Genomic DNA, 22,812 nt, shown 5'->3' with positions numbered 1-22,812 from the left:
AAAGTCTCTGTTATACATCATTTCTGCTTCAAATTGCTCTGAAATTTATAATTGCTTATAATTGCTCTGAATTTATGTCTACTGGGCAGATAGTATACATAATAATTGGAAGAGTTTGAGCCCATGGAACTATTCCATAGGTCAAGCTCCATTCACATAATGGGATATCAAAGGCAGGGAAGACAGTATTAAGAAAATTCTGATGGTCGAAAAATATTGTCAATTTTTCTGTTTAACCTCTCGCTGTAGATACCAACTCCAGTGATAACCATCTAAACCTGTAAGACCAATGTTAACATAGTCATACACGTTTAATGGCTACTCATTCATTGTCAGTAGGAAAATCATAGCTTTGAACATACGTATGTATGCGATAGGCACGCATATGTAATGACAACTCTGCATTTTTACAGGGAAAAATATTAGTGCATGAAAATTAGCCCCTGCCAACAATAAAAAGTGTCATCCAATGCAAATACAAAAGTTGCAAGTATTGGGTGTTTACTGGTAAGTAATATTTATGGACATGGTTAGCTACAGTATAGGAGTCTGATGCCTAGGACATGAGTTTGCATTTACTGTGTGAGTATGCCTTTACAAGTTTTCTATTCGTAATTTTAGCTTTACAGCAGGAAAACGATAAGAACATTAGGCTTTGTAATTTGATTAGTGACTCAATCAATTTTCAGTTCCTCAAATAAATATATAATTTAACTTGACACTTTGGACAACAGAGCTTTTGCTATATATTTGCTGGATATTTTTTTTTAAGCAGTGATGCTTGAATTGTCATGGACATTTATTCAAAACATGTAATAGCTTTAAGATCAGAATGATGTGTAAACTTTTTGTAAGCATCAATGCTTTGGCGATTTTAGTTGTTTGCCGCAAAGCTCTGACCTCTACAGTCAATGGCAGAGCACATTTTCTCATAACAAAAATTATGTTTTTTGGTTGGTGTTGTCTCCGTTCCTTCACCAGAATCTGACACCGTGATGGGGCTGTCTCTGGCAAATACTTCTGTGGACTCTCTCCATAAGCAGTCAGGTGCCATTTTGTATATGAAATTATTGCACTTGGGCCTAAAAATATGTGATTTGTTATTGAAAAGCTGACGACTGTTGGAAGTTGCAATTTTTATTTTCAATGTGGCGTCGACTCTGTCCACTACTGTGTATGTGCCAATACTCCCGTCCTCAAATCCTACAACAATATTGAGATGCCGTTGTGAGAGAGCAAGGAAAGTTGGAGTTTTATATAATGAACAAGCACCAATGCTCTTTCCATCTGCAAGTCTCATCACTATTAAACTTGAAACTGAATTGTCCTCATCATCTTCGCCATTGCGGTAGCAAATGTAGACAAGATAACGCCCATCGCAGGACAAGCTCTGCTTCCATATAATGCCAGATGCATGCACCACTCTGAGCTTTCCACTGTGCAAATCTAGAACATTGAACTTTTCATCACCATGAGTGATTATTCCAAGCTTCCCATTTGGAGAGATTTCAAAGTCATTGAGCTTTTTCAAAAAGTTGCATGGAAGCTGCACCCTCCTGCAGACGGCCTCCTCAGCCAGGCTCCAGATGTTCACAGATTCAGTGGATGTCATGAACACAACAAAATCTGGACAGTCTGGGATCAATCTGAAGTTTATAATTGCTGATCCATCATCACAACAGTACTTTTTTGTTATGCTTCCTGTCCATAAACTTACCGCCAGAAGCTTGTTCTTGGTCATGCCGATCATAAACGTGTTTGCAGTAGTTATAAGTGCATTCTTAAAGGCAGCTAAGATATTACATACTTTATGGCCTGTTGCAAGCCTCCATACCCTGGATGCATTTTGCTCGCAAAGTGATACTATAAATTGATCATTATGTGTTATTAACAACTGAGATATTCGCTGACCACTAATCCGTAAAAGATTTTCACCAGTGCTGGTATGCCAAACATATTGGTTACATTTGTCATCTGAGGTGACCAGCAACTCACCAGTGGCTGTGAGCACGCAATTTTCCACATTTCCTTCATGTTTAAAGACAGATTCAATATAACCAGTATTAAAATTCCATTTATGGACATAATCAGATCCATCGAGTGAGTAGATGTAATCTCCTCTGCTGGACAACAAAACCATTTGGATAGCTCTCCCAGTCTTGTCAATATTGGACATTGCCGTTAAAATATCGATGTCCCAAATGGAAAGCACACCACTAACAGACAAGGACAGGAGTAAATTGTGATGGCTTGATTTCACTAATTTGACAATGTTCCCTGAGATTTCTTGTAAACTTGCCATGCATTGCCCAGTGTCTCTTCTCCATACAAATATAGATGAGGTATTTTCCATGGAAGCAATTATACAGTCAGAATTCCTGGAGAGGACAGCTGAAATAAATCGCTCATTGCGCTTTGCCCTAAACTTTTCAGACACTTTCCACATGCGCGTATCCAAAAGTTCAATACTTAATGCTTTGCAGATAAGAATTGCACTTTGGTCTTCAGATAACTCAGTGCAAATGACTTCACTGTCTCCCTTGCTACAATCAAATTCTTCAGTTACTTGAGGATTAGTCATTACCTCCGTGTTCCACACAGATAGGCTCCCTTCATTGTCAATCATGACTGCTTCTTGGTTTGTATCAAGAACAAGAATGTATTTCACAAACCCTCCAGAAAATTCAGATGTAACAGTTGACAGTTTCTCTCCAGTACCTAAATGAAATATTGTGGTTGTATTGAGGTATTGTCCACAAAATGCATACAGTCCATCTGAAGAACACTGAATACAGGTCACCTCATACCAGCAATGGAAATTGTACAGTGGCCAGCCGTAAAGTAAATCTATGACATTAACATCTTTGCTTGCTTCCAACCAGGCCAGTGCATGTGTATGTGATAGAGTAAACCCATTTATAAGGTTTGGGCCCCCTGCAACTCCTTTGGAACCTTTAATTTCAACTTCAGACAAAAGGCAAGAGTTAAGGTTATCATAAATTAGGAGGGTTTTCTTTGTTGTGGACACAACAAGATATTTTTCATCTACGGTAATTTTCATCCCCATTATTACAAACTGGGTAGTTGTGATTTGCCGTAAGAGTTGCCTTGACTCAACATCCCAGGTACTGATAGTGCCATTCTCAAGGGCAGAGATTATAATATTCGGACTGTATGTTGGAAGGACCTCAGTGATGTGCAGTGAGCTAGCTGATAATGAAATTCTTTCAGGGGTGTAAGTAACATCCATGGAAGAATGGAGTGGAACAATTGAACAGTATTTAGGTCCATCTTTGTCACATTCTAAAAGAAGGTTTCGAAATTTAGGCAAAGAACTCACAACTGGAAGAAGTATCTGCTGTAACTCAGCTGAAAGGGACCCTGGATTTTTTAAAATTTTGTTTTTAATGCTTTGAAGGGTACCGGCAAGAAATTTCAGCTCTTTTTCTTGTGAATAGTTGTATGCTATTTCTATGTCACCTAGTGCCTTTTCAAACTGACCGATTTTGATCATTGTGTACAGCCAACTAAAGTTCATTGTAATCCCAGACATCATTTCATCTGTCATACCACATCTTGTCAAATGATGCAACAGTTCTGTCATTTTCCTGTGATTCACAAAAAATATATCAGGCTGTAGAGGATTGCACTGAAATGCCCAGGGCTGTTCTGGAGCCTGTCTGTCAAATTCATTTTCATCAGGATAATGTTTTCCATCATTGTGTATGCTACTATGTTCATTTTGAATACTGTTTTCAAAATATCGATTCTCAGTGTAGAAATCTTTTTTCCTTCCTCCCGACCATACACCTAAGAAGTACTCTGCCACATTGGCATGCATCTCTTGCAAATCATCATCATTACTGAGATACAATTTCTGGGCAATAAGATGAAGGTGTCTGTTTGACCAAACCAAAAGTGTGACATTCCTTACATGTCTCTCTACTAAATATCCATTAAGATCCTCTCTAATTTGTGCAATAATTCTATAGGGTACCCTTAGTGGATTCAAAGGTTTTCCACTGGCTACTAACTCAGTAATTACACTGTTATCAAGAGCTAAAATGTCATCTAGCTCCACCTCACTGAGACCTGTTTTGGCCATTGTAATGTACCCTAGTGCTCTTGACACCAACCGTAGCCCACACTTGCTTTCCAGTGAACAGAATAACTGTTCTATGTTCTCATGTACGGTCACACAAAGAGTTGAGTCATCAACATCTTTATGAGATCTCCAGTTTCGGACCTCTCTGAAAGTCAAGTTGACAAACATCGGCAAGGTACATTTGGAGAAAGCTTCATTGACGTAAATTTGCTGACCCGATGTTACCTTCCTTTTAATCCTCAGCAGCTGGTGTTTAAGTATTTGGCTGCACATTTTCCGATCTCGTGGAATAAGTTCTACATAATTGTCTTCGTTGTGTATAAGGCACCTTAGTTTTTGGAGCATTCCATGCTTGTTTGGCAGTGTTGATATGATTATACGAACTGTGCGAGGAAGGTGAATGGGCAGCCACCAAAGTTTTCTTGCTTCTTCACTGTCTGAAAGTTGTTCGAGACTGTCCAACACAAGAAGAAGGGGTCTATGAAATGATGACTCATTTAGCAAGTTTAAAAATAGTTCCTGAAGGTCCAGGATCTTTTTTGGAATGCTCTGCAGTAAACACCGGTAATTTACTGCTAGTTGTTCACAAAGGCTTTGCAGTAAACAGTTTAATTGACAGCTCATTTCAGTGGATCCCAGGAACCTTACAATAACCACTGGATCCGAATCTGTTCCAATTTCATCTTGAAGCCATGAAAAGGCCTGCAAAACAAACAGAAGTCAGAGTCACAAAGTTTTACTTTTATGTATGAAATGTGAGGTCTCTGGACTTTGAATAAAGTTTGTAGGACTGAATAGTTATTTCATTATTTACATACACCTTATAATACCAGTTTACATCAGTGTATCCTCATCATAAGAAATATGCATTAATACTTTGTATGGCTTTTTATTTACAGTGTTTATTTTACGCATTTCTAGTACAGAAAACACCAAAACAAACAAACATGGTATGACATATATAAGAGAGGCATCAGGTATCATAGACTGTAATAAACAACATTTTGCTCAACCACTTATATGTATGAAATAGCAGAGGTAGAAAAGAAAAAAAGAAAACTTAAAATTATATGACAATGACTGTTGCCAATTATTCAAAGAATTAGCTTTGCAATCAGAATACAGTAAGTTATAATGGCAAGTAAAGTGAACTGGTAAAGGGGTCCTTGTGATTCCATACTAGTTCATTATTATGCTCCAAAATTCTGTAGGATTCTGTTGCCCTACTCCCATTACTCTTCCTTCCTGAGTAAATAATGTAACTCTCAAATACATGTACGTATTCAACTCAACATGTGCCACCTGTCGGCTTAAAATAATAGCTCACAATATTCATTCTGAATTTTTAGAGGAACAAAGGCAGAACAGACACATTTTTCTAAATTGGCAGATTTTGTGTGTATCTGGACATCATTAATATTCCCACCCCTATAAATTTGTAATGTTCTAACCTTTCCTGGTGTATGAGGTAGCGCCTCTCTAATAGCTTTGTTAACATATAACTGAAGCCAAAACTTTTCACACTTTTTCTTTGTCCTGGTGAATGTTGTCATGAAAATGAAAGTAAAAGAAACTCACAAATATTGGGTTGTCATCAGAATAAGAATAGATGGGAAATCTTCCAATAGGGCACCAGTTCTGGTGTGCCTGGTGATCCCTCTTTGGGGGGATTTCTTCTCACTTCCTGTTCTGGCTTTCAAACAGGAATTGAAGGTGAATAAAATCAAGTACCCATGCATGCAGACGGCTTCTACAAACATCACTCTTAGGAGCTCAGTGAATTCAAGTGTGGTACCGTGATAGGTTGCCACTTGTGCAATAAGTCCATCCGTGAGATTTCTTTGCTACTAAATATTCCACGGTCAACTGTTAGTGGTATTATAACAAAGTGGAAGCAACTGGGAACAACAGCAACTCAGCCACAAAGTGGTAGGCCATGTAAAATGACAGAGCGGGGTCAGCGCATGCTGAAGCGCAGAGTGCACAGAAGTCGCCAACTGTCTGCAGAGTCAATAGCTACATACGTCCAAACTTTGTGTGGCCTTCAGATGGGCACAACATCAGTGCATAGAGAGCTTCATAGAATGGGTTTCCATGGCCGAGCAGCTGCATCCAAGCCTTACATCACCAAGTGCAATGCAAAGCGTCAGATGCAGTGGTGTAAAGCACGCTGCCACTGGACTCTAGACAAGTGGAGACGTGCTCTCTGGAGTGACGAATCACGCTTCTTTGTCTGGCAATCCGATGGACGTGTCTGTGTTTGGCGGTTGCCAGGAGAACGGTACTTGCCTGACTGCATTGTGCCAAGTGTAAAGTTTGGTGGAGGGGGATTATGGTGTAGGGTTGTTCATCAGTGTTTGGGCCTGGCCCTTTAGTTCCAGTGAAGGGAACTCTTAAGGCATCAGCATACCAAGACATTTTGGACAATTTCATGCTCCCAACTTTGTGGGAACAGTTTGGGGATGGCCCCTTCCGGTTCCAACATGACTGCGCACCAGTGCACAAAACAAAGTCCATAAAGACATGGATGAGCGAGTTTGGGGTGGAGGAACTTGACTGGCCTGCACCTGATAGAACACCTTTTGGATGAATTAGGGCGGAGACTGCGAGCCAGGCCTTCTCGTCCAACATCAGTACCTCACGTTACAAATGCGCTTCTGGAAGAATGGTCAAACATTCCCATAGACACACTCCTAAACCTTGTGGACAGACTTCCCAGAAAAGTTGTAGTTCTTATAGCTGCAAAGGGTGGGCCAACTCAATACTGGACTAAGACTGGGATGCCTTTAAAGTTCTTGTGCGTGTAAAGGCAGGCCTCCCAATACTTTTGGCAATATAGTGTAGCTCTCACCAGAACTGCATTTAAAAAAACATTCCCATCACAATTTGTCTCCGTGATACTGGTCTAATGGACTAATGGAGAGGGTGAATCTACATAGTGGGGACAGCAAGAAATAAAAAGGCTTCTAAACTTCCCTACTCTATCCAAATTGAAAATAAAGTGTTGGCTATTAATACACTTAAGTATGTAAGTGTATGTAAAGACATTTTATTTTTTATTTTTTGGATAGATCAATAAGGGTTACCTTTACCGAGGATACCCTGTAATGTTTTCATTACTATCTGTGTCTCCGTTGGGGAGATTCACCCCTCTATTTGCCCTTGTGGCCACTGTCACTGAGACACAGTGATGGGCAATCCAAAAATTAGAGAGTTGTTACCAGAGCAATACGTGAGGAAAAATCCAACAATGGGTACAAATGTTCCTATGACAACTCTCTAAGATGCCATATCCCCTCATGTCCTGTTGCGTATCTAGAACAGGACGTGAAGAGAAATCTCCTGAGTTTTTACCCATCTTTGCTCTATCCAAAACAAAAATAAACATCTTTACATACTCTTTAACACTATCAGTCAGCGTTAAGGGATGTATCTGATAGAATAAAATGCATGGATTACTACTGTGTTTATATAAATAAATATATAAATACCTTTTTTGCTACTTCTGCTAATAGTAGTGTTTTTCCAGTGCAGGGTCCGCCATATACAATAAGAGGATTGGTATGTCCTGCTTTGGAAGGCTGTATGTATTTATGAACCAGGCTTAGTGCTTCACATCTGTATTCATAGAAGGTAGAGTATGTCCGGCACAGGGACAAGTGCTGTAGGATTTCATCATACAGAGAATCAGTCTCAGTATCAAGGTTCTGCTGCACTGTCGCCTGGACGATATCGATCATATCTTCATAGAACTGTTTGCAGAGCCCTTCTACATAATGATTCTCCACTTCTTGTGAATAGCCGAGCTTCATATCACAATGTGTTACAGAGGTGTAAACTCGAAGATTGGATGATGCCACAATAGTCGGAATAAATTCATCCCTGAGTTTTATAATTTTCTCCAGTGCTTCTTGGTCTCGCATCATCTTGTCAACCTTAATGACATCAGTATATTTGGACATCTCTGGGATTTTTAAGTGTTTTTCAATATTGGAGATTTTCCGAATATAGCAAACACACTTCTTTAAAAATGCTGCTGTTTGCTTTCCTAGAGCAAAATCAAACTCGTCCTCTAAGGCTAAGCAAAAGAGAAGATTGTTTTTTAGTATTTGTAGAAGTACAGTACAGTTATACAATAAATGTAACATTGTTTTCAAATTGTTTTCTATTGTGGCTTTATAAATATTCCTAAACTGTCTCTGCATCATGCTGTGGCAGTAACCAGCACTCTTGTATTGCTATGCTTGGCTCCTCAGCTCAATTCTCTCCAAGGATATCACATGTACAAGCAGGACCGTATTTACTCTCCCTGCTGTCCCAAGGCCAGGTTTTTACTATTACTTATGATCCATGCGGCATCCTGTATTTTTTAAAATGAGGTGGAACTGTGTATAACTTCGCCCACACAGCCATGTCATCATTGTGAATGGGAAGCCTAAAAATTCCATCTGCCTCATAGTAGAGGGACTCACAGATTGCGCATTTGCAGTCCATTTATAGTTTGATTTCTTTGATTTCTCCTGATCTCTGTGTTCGGTCTGGGGGTGCCCCGTTTTGGTCTCCTCTGGTCCCTCTCTGTCCGCGCCCATGGTGAAATGGTGGATAGCAGTGATACTGCCATTTTAAAGACTATTGTAAGTCTATTGAACTAGAGGAATTACACTAATCAATAAATGTGTTTACATGGATTAGAATTCAATTAATGCTCTCGAATATTTAAACTTCTTATAGAAAGATAGTAACCTATTCCTGAAGAAGCGGATCTCTGTGAAATGCGTAGAAATTATTGTCCTCCCACTGGACTACAACACAACAAGGAAGCTAATATACAGCAAACTGTAAAAAGTACTGTAATGTTTAGACAATTGGGGGAGGATGCAGCTACATCCTTTGTTCTCTTTTAGATATTTTTTTAAAAATGCATATATCTTTTTACATATGTTCAAATAAAAATGTGTTATATTTTACAAAAAACACTTTTTGTGATCATTGGAGTACCTTAAAAGTCCGAACTTTCTCTTTTTTATTTAATTTTCAGTCCATTGCTTACATCTTAGTGACAGCGGCTCCGTCCCGCCGCCGGTTCCTTCACGTCTTCTCGGATCCCCGCTGGGGAGAGCAGCGGGGATCCAGAGAAGCGGCGGGAGGAGAGGACATGGCGATCTACCAGTGATCGCTACCTTGTGGGCACCCCTGATCTAGCTCCATAACAGAGGATTTATATGTACCTGTACGTACCGGTGGATGAGGGTAAACAATGCAGGAGCCTATGCATTGCACCCACAGTGGGTGCATTTATTACATTTTTTTCAAAAGTTGGACTATGCCTTTATAATTGAATCCTAGGAAAACAGCTCAATACACAGATGTAGTAGATACTGTATATAAGAGCTGTTATATCTGCCAAAAGGATTTGCATCTATACACCTAGTTTAGAGATTTGCCGCAACACACCGCCTCGGGGACAACCACCAACTGACCGCAGACACTCCAAATATCCAATAGTGTTCACCATCTTACACCATGAATAGAGGACCCATACCAAGAGAGGTCCCCAAACCTTAACCACCATCACCTATTCTTTGATTGCCTCCAAAGACACCAACCGCATAACTACCCGTAGCCTAACCACAAAAATTGGGTGGGCAGCCATCAGAAATTTTGGGGCCCCTTACACGGCTTTAGGCCAGGCCCCCCGCACCGCCGCCCCCGCACGGCCGCCACACTGAGCCAGTCACACTGTTATTATACATTTATATAGCTCTGACATATACCACAGTGCTGTAAAGAGAACACTGAGCCAGTTACATCAGTCTCTGTACAGAGTAGCTTACACTCTAATGCAGAATGGCACCAGCTGTAGGGAGGGCTACAAATCTCAACAATACATTTAAAGAGCAATGCAGAACAGTATATGAATTTGGCTCAGGGCCTAGCAACCCGATGGACTCAGGGATTAGCGACCCGGAGGACGCAGGGATTAGCGACCCGCTGGACGCAGGGCTTAGCGATTCCGCTGGACGCAGGGCTTAGCGATTCCGCCGGACGCAGGGCTTAGCGACCTGCTGGACGCAGGGCTTAGCGACTCGCTGGATGCAGGGCTTAGTGACCCGCTGGACTCAGGGCTTAGTGACGCGCTGGACGCAGGGCCTAGTGACGCGCTGGACACAGGACCCACCTGAGAGTGACCCTGTAGAGCCCACCATAGATGCTGCACAGCCCATCTGAGACTGTCTATGGTGGGCTCTGAAGGGGTCTCAGGTGGGCTGGTCAGGGCTGCATCTCCCACCCACTCACCCAACTTCTCTTACCTGCACACCATGCCTCCTCTGCCGCCGGACTGACCGGAAGTGATGTCACGTCACTGACGTGACGTCACTTCCGGCCAGTCCGACATCAGATGAGCAGCATCCCTCATGGGGCCCCAGCTTGTCTCGAAGCGGCTGGAGCGGCAATGCTGGGGCCCTGCGCTGCTAGGGCCAGGCCTCCGCTGCCGATACGGGGGCCCGGCCGCTTCCTCGCCCTGCACCATCGTCCGATACTCATGTAAGGGTCCCGAGCGGGCCCCCCAGGCTGCCCGGGCCCCTTACATGAGTATCTGCCGTACCCCACTGATGGCGGCCCTGGGTGGGAGGGAAGTTCACTCCTCGTTAGACAATCTCCAACTGCTGAAGAGAAGACCCTCCTACTCAGACCACCGTTCAAGCTCTACCTAACCTTTTGACCTGTCCAATCAGGTAAGTGACCTTGTCCTAAGCCTCGTTAACCCTTTTGTAGCTTGTCTCCCCTATACTCCTATCATGTATGCCCTCCGCTTTTTTTTTCCGCTTCAGGCCTTCCTTACTCGTTGCAATGCAGCACTAATGGTTGGCTCCTTGTGCTGCTTCTTTCTCTTTGAGCTCTGCTGTGCAGACTCTGCCTTTTATATCTGCCTGAAGTTCAGCTTGAAAAACACATGCTGGCACAACTTTAAAACAACCCCCCTGTTAGCTCTAGGTAGCAGGGAGTGATGTGAATAATGCTATGTACTATGTAAAGAGATGTGTAACATATGTGTGCTGTACAAATAAGGGAATAAAAAAAAAAACATCTCAGGACAAATTCAAACTTTGGAATAGCCATGCTTATACTACCTTCCCTACTGAACATGCCACTAACTTGAAGCAAGCATACAACTAGTGAAATGTTGGGACTTTATTTATGTCAGCTAAAATATTTAGCTTTTTCAAACAGCTTAATCAATTAATCAAAGTGTTACATACTCCCCCTACCTCCTCTTCTCTAACTCGTGGGGCTGAGCACTTTCAGCAAATAGACTGTGAACCCTGGGCAGAGCATTTGTGTTTTCCTGCTGACTCCCTCAACCACAAACTTAAAGTTCTGTAATTCCAGGAACCAGCAGGTGAATCTTACATTCCTCACTGTATTGTGGTATATCCAATTGAGAGGGGTGTGGTCTGTAATAACCCAAATTGCTATTCCAACAAATAATAGTTTAGGCTTTCAAAAAACCATTTTGTGGCTAGCCACTATCTTTTCACAATTCCATATTTACATTTCCCGGGGGTCATATTTATGCTAAGGAAAGCCACAGGGCATTTACCACCTTGGACAAAACGGCTCCTAAGCCCACTTCTGATGAATCAGTTTGCGACACAAATTACTGATTTAAATTGGGGTTATCAGTACTGGGCATCTACATAGGTCTGTTTTAGGCCCTCTGGTGTCTCTTGGTATAGGGGACATCAGCATTTTCTTGTGGTGTTAGATTATGCCACCCAGTATCCAGAGGCAATCCCTTTAAGAAATCCTTATGCAAAAAGGATTGCCAAAAGGAACTTTTTGTAATGTTCACCCGTGATAGTATTCCAATGGAAATCCTGACAGGCCAGGGCACACCCTTTAGGTCATGAGTTACAAAAAGCAGAGGGTACCCACATGTTCTATGGCAGTGATGGCTAATGTTTTTCAGCCCGAGTGCCCAAACTGCGACACAAAATCAATTTATTTATCTCAAAGTGCCAACACTTAAAATAAGTTTGGTGTTCTGTTTTAGTTTGGGCACTGGGGTTTAAAAAATGTTCAGCATCACTGCCTTTTTAAAATGTAAAATTTAATTTTGTCTTTATTTCTTATTTTTGCATCACATTTTATTTTTTATTTATCTTATTATATTTCTACTTTTTATCACTTTATTTTTAAATTTTTTATTTTGTTATTTCTTATTATTTTTTACTTATTTTTTTCTTATATTTTTTTATCTTTTACTTTTGATATTTTTTATTTACATTTAATTTTTTTTATTTTTTTTCACTTAAGCCCCTATGTGATAGCATTTCACGCATATTACAAGCCATCTCGGTGGCATTGCCGGGATCACTTGTACTAAACAAGCGATGGCTTCCCTGCTCTACATTTAACCTTGTTTCCCTGAAGCAAGGCTAAGTGAAGAAAAAACTACCCGCCCGACACCCAGAACTGCACTTCCCGGGTGTCGGGCGATAGCATTTTTACTCCCCTGCCTAGGCTCGCATGCCACCAGAGGGGCCTCTTCATTCCCTCTGTGGCATGGGTGTGATAGCTTCGTCACCACTGTTCGATGGTAATAAAAGTGTACTTCCAGAACAGACATTGTACCAAATGGCTCCTAAAATAATTATTTGACAAACAGGGCAGGAGTCGCAATGCATTTAACATCCTTTTGTACCCCTACCCAGTAAAAAACGTTGTTTTTATCATATCCCAAATATCCCCTCAACACATTAGGATGAACCAGATCAAGCACAGTGCATCTGTAGAGCTATAAAATGACAAGTTGGTTGGCTCTTCCTCCCCATATCTCATTCACCCGATACAACAGGTCATTCTCCAGCCCCTCCTTCGTGAGGCACCCTATTAATAAATTGTACCTGCTCCCTAGCATGGTGCAAAATGATATGTCACATTGTCACATTTAGAGGGTTATTCACAAAAGGGTGAAGAGTTTGGAGAAGGCAGGAGAAGTGAACTATCTAGGACAAAATATCTGATCTGGATGTCACAGTTCAGCTGCAGACTTGCAGCTGAGCTGTTACTTGTAGTTCTACAAGGATATACATACCTCTTACCCCTAGTTCTGCAGGCATGTAGGGCTATGCTGGTGCTTGTAGTGCTCCAGACATGCTCTCTAAACCTGACTCACACTTGCACCTGTCTGCAAGCTTTAGGCGTCGGCCGACCTCTCCTGCTGTTTCTTATGCAGCTTCTCGGCCAATCAGTGCAGCCTGCTTGTAGCCAATCCTGTGGATCCTCTCTCTTCCTGTCTCTATTTAAACACAGGGCAGCGAACGGCACGCGGCCCGAGCAACGCTTTCCTAAGCTAGTTGCCGAGTCCCCCCATATGTGATTTACCCTGAATTCCTGGAAGTTTTCCCGTTTACCGAAACTTTGGCTTGTCCTTGGAAATCCCTGTTTACAGTCTGCACTGGGCTTCGCTTTTGTCCTTGGAAATCCCTGTCTTCTGACTGCCCTGTGCTTCACCTCGTCCCTGGAAGTCTTTAGCCTGTCCATAACCTTTGATTTGTACCCTGTACCTGTTAGGTGATTTGGGTGAACCTGGGGATTGTGACCTGGGGTCAGCACGCAGCCAAGCACATCTCCACCATGAGGAGCTCTGGCGAATACCGGCTGGCTCTTAGATTCCACATCCTGGGGGACCCCATGACACCTACTCAGCATCCCATGCCACCTAATCAGCATTGCAGCACCCTGCCTTGAATTTGAACTTCCACTGCCTCATTCACATACCTGCTCTGTTCCCTGTTTTTACTCCAGCTCTGGGAGTTGTCAGCCTACACTGCTTGGACCCTTTTCTCTAAGTGTCCCTGCCAGTGTAATGGAAAGGGTCCACATACCTGACTCCAGTTTATACCTGTGAGTCCCAATCCATGACACTGGAAAGTGAGCTGAATTGGAGAATTTTTCCAAATCAGCTATTTTATCCTAGATTGTTCTCTTCTCCTGCCTTCTCCAAACTCTTCACCCTTTTGTGAATAACCCTGATACTTTACAAATTTGTATAGAGATTGTAGTCCATCACGGGAGTGAGCATGAAGTGGTGTCTACTGTAATTTACAACACACACAGGGACCATGGGGAATGAAAGTAGCCACCCTCCAGAAGTAAGGACAGTGTCAGCACCAATTCTGAGATGATTTGAGGATCTACAGCTATATGACACATTTTTGTTAATAGTTAGTCACTTTAAAGCTAAACTCCAGACAAACAGATAAACACACAGATGAAATACATGTTTTGGAGCTTATTTACCTACCTATTTCTGCCCAGCTCGGTTTTTGTTAATAGTTAAGGTACTTGAATGCATTTTTCAGATTTAATTCCTGAGTTCGTGTCACTTTAAAGCAGGCCATATACTAAAGGTATTCTTCGTGAAGCTGAATGTAATGGGCAGGTACAAAAAATATATAAAGACTCTGGAGCGGAAACTCTTCAAAGCCTGAAGGCATTTTGAATATAAAGTGCTTTGATGCAGCTCTTCTTAAACATGTGTCCAATATATGAACAGATATGTAAACTCTCTAGTTACCAGAATAAAAAGACATAAAATGAGTAGTTACCAGATGATAAGTATCTCTTTGTTTGGCTTGATTTTAGCTTTCCATTCTCATGAAGCAGTTTCACTGCAGTTTTGAAGATGTTTTTGATCTCTTCTACAACTGCTCGCCATTTCTTCTCATAGGCAGAACTTATCGAAGAGTCTCCCTAAAATGAAGAAGGTTAAAGTATTTTGGCTTGGTAATAGCATTTAAGAACAATGACATTGATTTAAAATAACAGAATGAAATCATTGCAATGTACATCACAAAAAAAATAATGGAATCACTTCTTCACTTTCTCAAGATTCATAAGTTACATACAAGTTTTTGTATCTGGGTGTAAGACACAAATAATGATATCTGACCTAAGAGTTACTATACGTCTTAAGTGGCTACGTCTTAAAATGAACAGTAAGAAAAGGTATGTTAATCGACAGTTTAGCATTATACAGCCTGGCCTAAAAAAAATCACACAGATTACAGCACGCATTCACTGTGGCATCATGTCAATAATTCTCCTTTTTTACTACTTTCAGTGTTATTTTTATCTATGATTAAATTATCAACGTTTAGTTTAAGTAATTTTATTTTTATACCCTCCCCCCCACTTTCTAGTTTAAAAGCTCCTCCAGTCTTTCTACCATTTTCTACCACATCCCAAAGATTCTCAATGGGGTTAAAGTGTGGATTTTCTAGTGGCCAATCCATATGTAAAACATTTGTCTCATTGTCAGGAAGCCAGGCTTGGCCTGTGCGCCATAATCCTACACGAGCACCTGCGTATATGTGCGTGCATGGGCATAGTTTAGCTCATAAAATTGTGCACTGCTGGTTGCCTCTGCACAGACGTGTGCACGTCTGTGTTGTGGATATTGGCGCAAAATGGACAAATTTAATGTTGTGATTTTCGAGCCTCCAACCCTGACTGGTCTTCAGCTGTTCCCAGCGCCAGTATCCTGTACCCTGCATCTGGATTTCCTGTTCTTGACCCAGCTTGGCTGACCATTCTCTGCTCTTCTGGATTCCCTTGACTGTGGCTAGTTTCTGACCATGCTCCTGTTTGCTGCTCTGTATTTTGCTGCCCGCAAGTTGCTGGCCAGGCCCGTCCCCGACTACGTGTCTGCTGTTTTGGTACCTTGCTGTTTGACCGTTGCTGACCTGGCTTAACTTCACTACCAACCGGAAACTCGTGCCTCTCCTGTCCTTGTGCACCTGTTCCACTTCATGGGTTTCTTGGACTTTAGCTGCAAGAGAGGCCTCCTTCTTCAACTCAGACTCACCTAAGGTATGTGGTTCGGACTTGTGGCAGACGGACTTGTACTTCTCATTGGAGTACAAGTGCAGTGATGTCACCACACTTGTAGTCTATTGGCACTTCACCCTATCCCTGTTACTTAATGTCCGTACCTAAGTAAAATGTTGATACTTCAAGTTAGAATCTCATGTAAAGTTCAGTTTACGTTAAAATGTATATGAAGACATTTTTTTGTTAGTTTTTGAGGGTGTAGGGAAGGGTTAGACTCTTTATTAAGTTTATATTGCTGTCTGTGTCCCCTTTTGGGGAGATTCACTATATTTATTCTGGAGACCATTGTCACCGAGACAGAATGTGAGGGGAAATGCAAAATGTTTAATTGGTCACCAAAGAAGAGGTGAGGGAAAATTCTCCAATTCATAAACATCTGTTCCTGTAACAATTCTGTTCACTTTGGAGGAAGCTCCTCCCAATTCCTGTTGCATCTCTAGGACAGGAAGTGATAGAAAGTCCATTACTTTCTATAAAGTGATCAGAGAAACAGCATAATGATCAGCGTATCTCTCTGTCATCCTGCACTTTACTAATATTAGCATGCTCCTTGATTGGGGGACTGAAAGAGACTGATACCAAATCAAATTGGCATTTGCAATTATATAAAAAAGCAGATTTAACGATGTATTGAAGAGGTGCATTCATTTGTGTCATTTATACTTTCTGGAGTTTAGCTTTAATTCCACCAGTTCACAGCAGACAATTGATTGGTTGGCTCATCTTTAATTAGTGGCATGGTCAAAAATGGCAAAAAGAGGAAAGAGAAGTCCATGATGCAAAAACTGCTCATCATCAGAACACGAGTAACATTGCCATGACAGCATCAGAAGAAGATGAGCACATGCCCTAATATGAAAAACAAGGCTCATTGCTAGCCGATTGCGTGTGCACACATGTTTGTGAAGGAAAGCTAATTTGTGCGAGCATGCTAATTCAGGTGAGCATGCGTAGGGATGTATGTGCGTACAGGTGCATGATCACGTATGCCTGATTATAATTTTGGCACCAAGTGGTCCATTTAAGGAATAGTGCTGAGTGAGGAAGTTGCGGAATGGTCTTCAACTGTTATCCTGCGACTTGAATCCTGAATCAGTTCCTGATCTGCTTAACAGCCTGCCCTTGAAATTGTCTCTGCTTTGCCTCCCTGATATTGACCTTGGCTAGATCCTGACTACAGCTCATCTTTGCTGACCTTCTGGTGTGACCACAGTTGCTGAGTGTTCCACTTTCTTTGCCATCTGCATGTCGGTGTGCCTCTTCACTGGTAAACTTCCTGTTGGTCTCCACAAACCTCTGATGATCAAGCTTGCTGCCAGAAGTGAGCTTTCATGGACTGGACTCCTGGAACCCATGCCACTCTGGGCCCTCCTACACCCTGTGCTCTACTCCAGGGGTGCCTGGACCAGAGGTGTAAAGGAAGCCCTTTTGTCATCTTGGCCTCCAACCAGGTATGTGATAAATATAATATCTGTCTGCTGTGTGCCTTTGGCCACTTTTATTACATCTGAAATATATTTTGCTGTTAGAACTGCATCAGTGTTCAAGGAAAAGTTTCAGCAAGGTGATAAAATGAAATGTTTGTCTTCTTACTTGCCTATGCAAAGCATTTCATTATAATGTATAGTGCCACATAACAACATTTTCTGAGAGCTCATTAAAGTGCTAGTTACGTATTAAACAGGTAGACTCCGCATCCTGGCCCGCAAGGTAACATAGCAGAGTTTTCAGTTACATATTAGCACCAAAAAAATAGGAACACAATCAAAATAATAAAACAAAGCAAAGCAGAGAAAAACATTTAGTTAAAGCTATCTTTTTTTCTTTTAAAATAGCTATAAATAAGGACCTAGGATCAGATAAATGTGTTCCTGTTAAATGCATGCATAGCAAGTAATGTGTAAGTTTATTACTTACAGGTATTTTTTATCCGCTTTCAGGGCCCATTCACACCAGCAGCTGTGCAACATCGCATGGCTGCTGTACGTGTGCCCAGCATAGGGCTGAAGCATTTGTTCGTGACACGTCACACTGTTTCCTTTTGGTTAGAACTTTATTGAAACGTCACAAGTTCTTGGGGACAGTGCGGTGTGATGCGGTTGTACTATGTCGCACTGCGCTACATCCCCCCTGCTCTGGGCAACCAGTGATGTCAGTGAGTTGGATGGGATGCCGGCCAGAGCTGGGTGGTGCACCACTAGGATGCTGGCCAGAGTGTGGTTAGTGACCACAAAGAGCCAATTTACCCAACAATGTGACCACCACCACCCCAAAACACACATTCCTCCCCACCTCAGGCCGAGATTATGCTAGGGACACCCCTGTCATTATCTACTGTTTCAAACAATCAAACAGCACTCTGCGCAAGAGAATTCGCCGGGTAAAGTCTGTGCAGAAACTGACACATCTGCGAGTGTTGATCTCCTGTGCTAACTGCTGCACTTAGGGGTTCCTCCCGCCAATCTCTACAGGACGCTGAGGGATATTCCACCAGCCGGAGCAGAGGATGGAGAGATGAGCATTGACTGCTGGGGGTGCGGGTATCAGGTAAGTAAAAGTGCTTTACTTCGGTCCCCTAGGGGTATACCAGCACTTAAACCTTGCCTCACTGCAAGGGTAGTTTTTTGGTTAGCCCAGAGATGGGCTTTAATATTTTGTGTGTTTACATATCGGACACTCTAGACTAAAATTCGTCTAACTAGAGTCCACCTACAACGTTCTTTAGAAAATTTGATGTGAGCAGATAAATATTACAGCCTTAATAAAGAGTTTTCACTCAAGTACCTTCAGTTTTGATCAACTGCTGACACATTTACATATATTTTGTGTTCTTAGAAGTTCTGTTTTGCATTTTAAGCCTACTGGTCTATAATTTGTAGCCATAATCCAAAAACTCTTATTAGGTGATACAGTGGGTGCTTATTAATGGCTAAGCCTGCTTTGTGATATACTCATTGTTCTAAGACAATCAGCAGAACTAATTTTGTTTTGTTCCGCTAATGCGTATCGATCGTGATTTAATAATGAAAATGTAAATACTGAAATGTTATGAGGTTAGGAGGCAGAATGAAGGAGTAGAATACAATTGGCCCGATATGTAGCCGTGCTGTGTGTCTGGTATGTTTGCTGAAGTACAAAGCCACTGAATGAAAATGCAGGATTTGTATTATGAGCTCTGGAAGAAAGATGAGTGAAAGGGCTTGGCTGGGAGCTTAATGCTGGATAACACACACATCATGAGCTGTTCCTACCATGAGGCTGGGTCAAAGTTTTGACTTAAAGGCCTTATAATAGGAGCGTCATGGGAAAACGTTCTCTTCTTAGCCTGCTGGTTCTCTACCTGCTACCTACTGCTATAGACATTGGGGAAACAGCCCAGGAATGCTACAATTGTTTGAGGCCTAGTGGCAGATAAGTTGTTCAGTGATGCTCTGCACATATGCATCTGCTTACATAGGGTACACAAGGTGCTGAGGCAGCCCATTAAGTGAAGAGGCCAAAGCATGACTGCCATTCCCATCCCATCATTAATAACATTATGTACATAATAAAGCAGCATTTCTATTTATTCTTTAGGCTTACAGAAAAAGAAGAAACAATATCAACATGTATTTACAGAAGCCTTAGAACTGAGCAGGACCTTCAAGGACCACATTGGACAAGATTGATATTGTAAACAGAGCAGAAAAAGGATAAGCTTTTACATACAGTATTTACTGTACAACCTGTTCTGTTTCATGCCACCTCCTCACCCTAGGGGCAAGTCTACAATTGTAAACAAAATATGTACATAAACACATCATGTTATTTGCTGCACAACTCTCATATGACAGTTTTCCTAATGGGCCTAATGGATATTTCAGCAGCCTGCACAAGTGATATGACACAATGGGATACCATTGGCCTATGAACAAATACTGTTTAGGGATTTAGTCGTCTACCCTTTCAAATTGGCCAAGTAGGTATAATAGACAGCATAATGTTTTCAGTACAGTATGAAACAGGAACACTTTGTTGTTACGCAACAGGCCATACTGTCATGTTGGTTTGTACTGTGCCTTATTTAATTTCTATGAAGTATGAAATTGTGTTTTTAAGAAAGACTAGAAAAAACAATTTTTTTAGTAGCATTTTATCTGTTTAATTATTTGCTTCTGGATCCACTGCTTTCCAGAAAAGAAGTGAGTTTCTGCAAATAGCTAAAAGGTACTCTACAGAAAAAAACTCTAATATAAAGTGACACTAATCAGGAGTTAAATCTTAAAAATGCCTTCAAGTACCTTAATTATTAACAGAAATATATCTTATTTGTGTATCACTCAGCTGTAGATCCTCTAACCATCTCTGAATTGGTGCTGACACTGCCCTTGCTTCTGGAGGGTGGCTAATTTTGTTCCCCATGGTCCCTGTGTGTGTTGTATCGTAGCCACCGCTCCAAGCTTAATCCTGTGATGGACTATAATCTCACGTTTCATTTACCAATTTGTAATGTGATTGTAGATTGTAGTCTACATGGAGTGTCAGCACCAATTCAGAGATGATTGGAGGATCTACAGCTGAGTGATACACAAATAAAATACATGTTTGTTAATAGTTAAGGTACTTGTATGTATTTTTAGGATTCAACTCCTAAGTTAAATATATGAGGCCCATACCTCAAGAAATCATTTAGTGTTTTTTTATTATAGATGTTTAATTCCTCCTTTTCTAGTGGCTCGCAGCACCACTCTCCCCCCGCATGGGTGCCTCCATCGGCTAAGCTGAGCTATGGAGGCACCCGTGCGTGCTCATGCCCAGCCGTGCTCGCAAGTGGCTGTATGCGTCCATAGACACACACAGCACAGCGACAGGCCACGTTCCACCTCTCCCCCCAACAGGTTGATTGACAGCAAAAGGAGCCTATGACTACTCTGCCCCCAATCTCCTCCTCTGGGCATTTTTTACTTAAATACAGAGAATGTATTAAGATAAAAAACGCCCAGCCTTTAGTATTCTTTTAAACTTTCCATTTCAATCAGCTAAATACAATCCAGGTGCATAAAAACAATAAGTGTGCATAGTCTAAAGCTGGCCATCCACCTATAGATTATCTGCAGATTTTCTATGGTCAGATGGAAAAAGTGCAACAGATTCCTCCATCTACTCTAAACTGTGTGGATGGAGGAATATCCCACTGGGCCAAGCTTCAGCATCTTGCTAGTCACCCCCGCTGGCTGTAAAATACCTGAACAATGTGATTGGATGCACACACACACTGCAAGGGTTAAATGCTCATTTGTGTCTAGGTGCTGAAATAGAAAAATTTTACTCACCTGAAGCTCTCAGCTGGCCAGCTGTCTGGCTCCCTGCCCTGCAGCCTATCTTCCCCTCCCTGCAGCATTGGAATCTTCCTCGGCATCCTCACGTCTATACACTGTGTAAAGAAGTGATGATTTATGGGACCTTAGACCACTGCAGAGGAGGGGGAGAGACATTGAAAGGACCAGTCTAAGAAGAAGCGGGATTGGAGCTTCGGTTGAGTAACTTTTTTTTTTAACCTAGACACAAACGAGCACTTAAGAAAGGGTTAGAACATCTGTCTCTTTCCTAATTGCTGATCCACCACTAGGAGGATTACCACTCCCTGTGCAGAGGTTCTAACTGTGACGATAATAGGGTCTGAGTCTGAATATTAAAAATAGAATGTGTTTGTGCCCCAGTTCAGAGCACCTTCATTTAGTGATGTGACAGGCCCCCACCACATTCCACATTCCACAGAAGAGATGCTCTGGCTGTGATCTTTTATTGCCCAGTCCGAGGGAAATTCAAACATATCTCTGCTAAGCCTTTTATGGCTGTTGTAAAAGGGCATGGCACCAGGCCCTCCATATATTAGGAGTGGACATTTTATATCAACAATCAGGTCTGGAGAGGGGGTGACCCTGGGGACCCTCGCATTCTCTCTAAAAGTCATAAAAACTGAGGTTGAAAATCAAGTTACATTTTATTAATTTGGAGTTGGGCGGGGATAGGTAAACTAAAGGTTCAACTCTCTGCCTGCGTTCCCGCCCCAGTCCGGCCTAGGGGCTAGCTTCGGGACACCCTCCAAAAGGGTCTTATAAAATACTCTGTGTTGGCAACTAGAGTGGCTCTTGTTTTAAACATCATCGAGGAACTAGAAGTCTGAACATCGGAGAAGAGTTCCCCTTTAATCTTTGGACATTATCTGCTGGAAGTCAGCTTGCAGGAGAGCCCGGCAGACATCCACTTTGCTTCTTGAACTCTGAACTCTATCAGAACTCACAATTCCAGGACTGTTGAGTATTCTTCTTTTGCTCCCTTTTATTTTGCTGTTGTATATATATTGTCTCTTTTTATTAAATCTTTTTCTGTATATTTTCTGCACTGTTTCTTTTATTAAAGGACGATATTAGAAATCGTTAAGCTTATCTCTACGCTCTAAATACAAACTTAAAGTATCCTTGTCTCTGAAGAGTGCTACTGTATAGTGAATCCTGTCATATTCCTGTCTGAGAGGACAGCGCTATCACAGGCATTGTTTAAGTCTTTTGAATATTCGCAGCATTTGCTGGGCACAGTTTGTGTTCCGAAAAACACATGGTGGCAGTGGAAGTTTGGTGGGTAAAGGGTTAACTGCGGAGTTAACCAACCCTGGTGACGATCGCTCTCAGTCTGCTGGCCTGAGATTGTGTCCTGTGAGCTGGGAAATCTCTGCGCAGGGTGAGGCTGAGAGTGGTATCGCCACATCCTTGTGACGCTCACGCTCGGTTCAGACTGGTGTATGGTCACGTGATATTGACGTACAG

General features: G+C 41.8%; 1 protein-coding gene across 1 annotated transcript in view; it reads right to left on the bottom strand.

Moving 5' to 3' along the window:
- Positions 1 to 768: 768 nt before the first annotated feature.
- The window catches only part of NWD2 (NACHT and WD repeat domain containing 2), a 199,033-nt gene continuing 176,989 nt past the window's right edge, over positions 769 to 22,812 (bottom strand). Inside the window, exons 5-7 of the mRNA XM_018561266.1 lie at positions 14,722 to 14,862; positions 7,597 to 8,183; positions 769 to 4,807 (exon numbers count right to left, since the gene is read on the bottom strand). Coding sequence (XP_018416768.1) covers positions 875 to 4,807; positions 7,597 to 8,183; positions 14,722 to 14,862 — 4,661 coding nt within the window. The 3' untranslated portion in view covers positions 769 to 874. The remainder of the gene's footprint in view (positions 4,808 to 7,596; positions 8,184 to 14,721; positions 14,863 to 22,812) is intronic.

The sequence above is a fragment of the Nanorana parkeri genome, unplaced genomic scaffold (genome assembly GCF_000935625.1).
Source record: "Nanorana parkeri isolate BGI_ZX_2015 unplaced genomic scaffold, ASM93562v1 scaffold511, whole genome shotgun sequence".
NCBI lineage: Eukaryota > Metazoa > Chordata > Amphibia > Anura > Dicroglossidae > Nanorana > Nanorana parkeri.
Note: the sequence above shows the minus strand (reverse complement) of the source record. Positions and strands in the feature narration are given on the sequence as shown.